Raw genomic sequence first — 2326 nt, 5'->3', positions numbered from 1 at the left:
ATATGACATTAACATAGTGTACCACTTTTAGGCTCTGAATAGAATAATCATTTCTGTCAGGTGAAAAGGCTACTTGGATAAACCATAATTCTTTCCAAAGAAAAGACATCTATCTTGAGAAGCAGAAAGCCAGAACAAGGATTAAGATAACTATAGGGATGTTGTCCAATAAGTTTCTGCCCAGTATGGTGATGATACTATATATATGATGCAATGATCCTCCTAAATATATGCTAATATGATGTATCAGGCCATTAGTGTTTGTAGGATGCATCAACGTCTACAGCATACATATGCTTCCTTATTATGTATTATAATATTTGTTTTGCATTATGACTCACAATTCAGTTACAAGCAGTATATTTTTAGGTTTGGCTCTGGGGTTTAGAAGTCTTACACTGTTACAAAAGTACTTTCAGCACATATTCCAAAGTACAATTTGATTTTGTGCCATATCATATTAAGGTGAAAAAGAAACCAATCCAAATTGTATCCATTTCCCTCTCTAAATTACTCTCCCAATCCCAGAACAATAAAACCAGGTAAAAAAATGGGTCATGACGCAAGCATCCTGTGTACAAGGACTTCATGTCTTCATATCCATAAAAAAAAGACTGACACAAGAACTTTATAATATAAAAAATGTATAAAACTGATAAGAAATTTACAAGATAAAAATTCAAACTTCTGAAGAAAATATTTAAAGTTGTGGTTCTACTAATATGTTCTAATACTCTCTCTTTATCTTTAGGAATACACAATAGATATAATTTTTGCCCAAACCTGGTTTGATAGTCGTTTAAAATTCAATAGCACCATGAAAGTGCTTATGCTTAACAGCAATATGGTTGGGAAAATCTGGATTCCTGACACTTTCTTCAGAAATTCCAGAAAATCTGATGCTCACTGGATAACAACCCCTAATCGTCTGCTTCGAATTTGGAATGATGGGCGAGTTCTATATACTCTAAGGTAATACTGCTTTTAAAAAAGGTGCAGTTGCTTTTCTTTGTTTTCCTTACTAATTGGACATTTCCTGAATATAAATATGGAGCTTCATTTATGCACTAAAAATCTAAAATGGTAATATATTTTGAAAACATGTTTTTAAATCAGAGTTAATATTATGTAAAAAAAGGTCTAAAAACAGAGAGGAAAAACTCCTCGATTTTCCCCTGTATAGCAGAAAAGATTGTGGCATGAACAGATTGACCAAGATAGTCTCTAGGACCCCATCTGGCATTAAAATTTTACAATTTTCCGACTATAGTAAAACATCCCTAAGAAAGGATCAAATGAAAGTTGATATATAAGATTCAGCGTTAGTAATTTAGTACTTTGAATATATTTGCTTATCAAAATCACCCTTAATGGAAATATGTTCATGATAAATTCAGAAAAACAGAATCACTTTATTAAATATTGTACACTGTTACTCTCTGTGTATGTATGCACAGAGTATGTATGTGTATATGTATGTATGTGTGTGCGTTTATGTGTATTTTTTGAGATCCTGAAGTATGCGATTTTCAAGTGTGAACACACAGGTCATACTGGAATGTATACAGAGTCAACTTAGTTGGCTGCAGAGGAAAATGTTAGACTTTTTATACTCATTTATGAATACATAGTATGTATTTACTAGTTAAGACTGAGAATTAGAGTTATTATTTTCTAATACCTAGCAGTTCATTATTGTAGGTCAAATACATGTTTACAAATTAGGCAAACAATTTTTAAGGGTGAAAACTATTTCACTTTTTTGAATATTTATTTTTCCATCTAAACAGATTGACAATTAATGCAGAATGTTATCTTCAACTTCATAATTTTCCTATGGATGAACACTCCTGTCCACTGGAATTTTCAAGCTGTAAGTGATTGCATACATGATAATATCATATAATTTTGGTCTCAGGCCTTGTTTATTTAAAAAACATATAATGAAATTAGATAAAATACAATTTTTAGAAGTGAATTATGTTCAATCATCTCAGGTAAAATAATATATGATATCATTGTTTTTTGCTTTCAAACTAAAACGTTACAATAAATTCATAGTGACTATACATATTTTGTTAAAGGATCTCTGGTGGTATAGTGGGCAAGACATTTAGCTACTAACCAGAAGGTAAGCAGTTCAAACCCACCAGCTGCTCCATGGGAGTGAGATGAGGCAATCTGCTTTCATAAAGATTCACAGCCTTGGAAACTCCTTGGGGGTCGCTATGAGTCAGAATCAACTCAATGGCTGTGAACAGTGTGTGTATATATTTTATTTTATCATTCTTCACAAATTTTAGTTGTGTTTAAAAGCAAAAAAAAA

General features: G+C 31.6%; 1 protein-coding gene across 1 annotated transcript in view; it reads left to right on the top strand.

Annotated features, from left to right (window-relative positions):
- Positions 1-2326, top strand: part of GABRG1 (gamma-aminobutyric acid type A receptor subunit gamma1) — a 155642-nt gene that overhangs the window by 135321 nt on the left and 17995 nt on the right. The window contains exons 4-5 of the mRNA XM_007949425.2: positions 752-972; positions 1791-1873. Coding sequence (XP_007947616.1) covers positions 752-972; positions 1791-1873 — 304 coding nt within the window. The remainder of the gene's footprint in view (positions 1-751; positions 973-1790; positions 1874-2326) is intronic.

This window comes from Orycteropus afer, unplaced genomic scaffold, assembly GCF_000298275.1.
Source record: "Orycteropus afer afer isolate SDZICR_OR568_19922 unplaced genomic scaffold, OryAfe1.0 scaffold00246, whole genome shotgun sequence".
NCBI classification, from domain to species: Eukaryota; Metazoa; Chordata; class Mammalia; order Tubulidentata; family Orycteropodidae; genus Orycteropus; species Orycteropus afer.
Note: the sequence above shows the minus strand (reverse complement) of the source record. Positions and strands in the feature narration are given on the sequence as shown.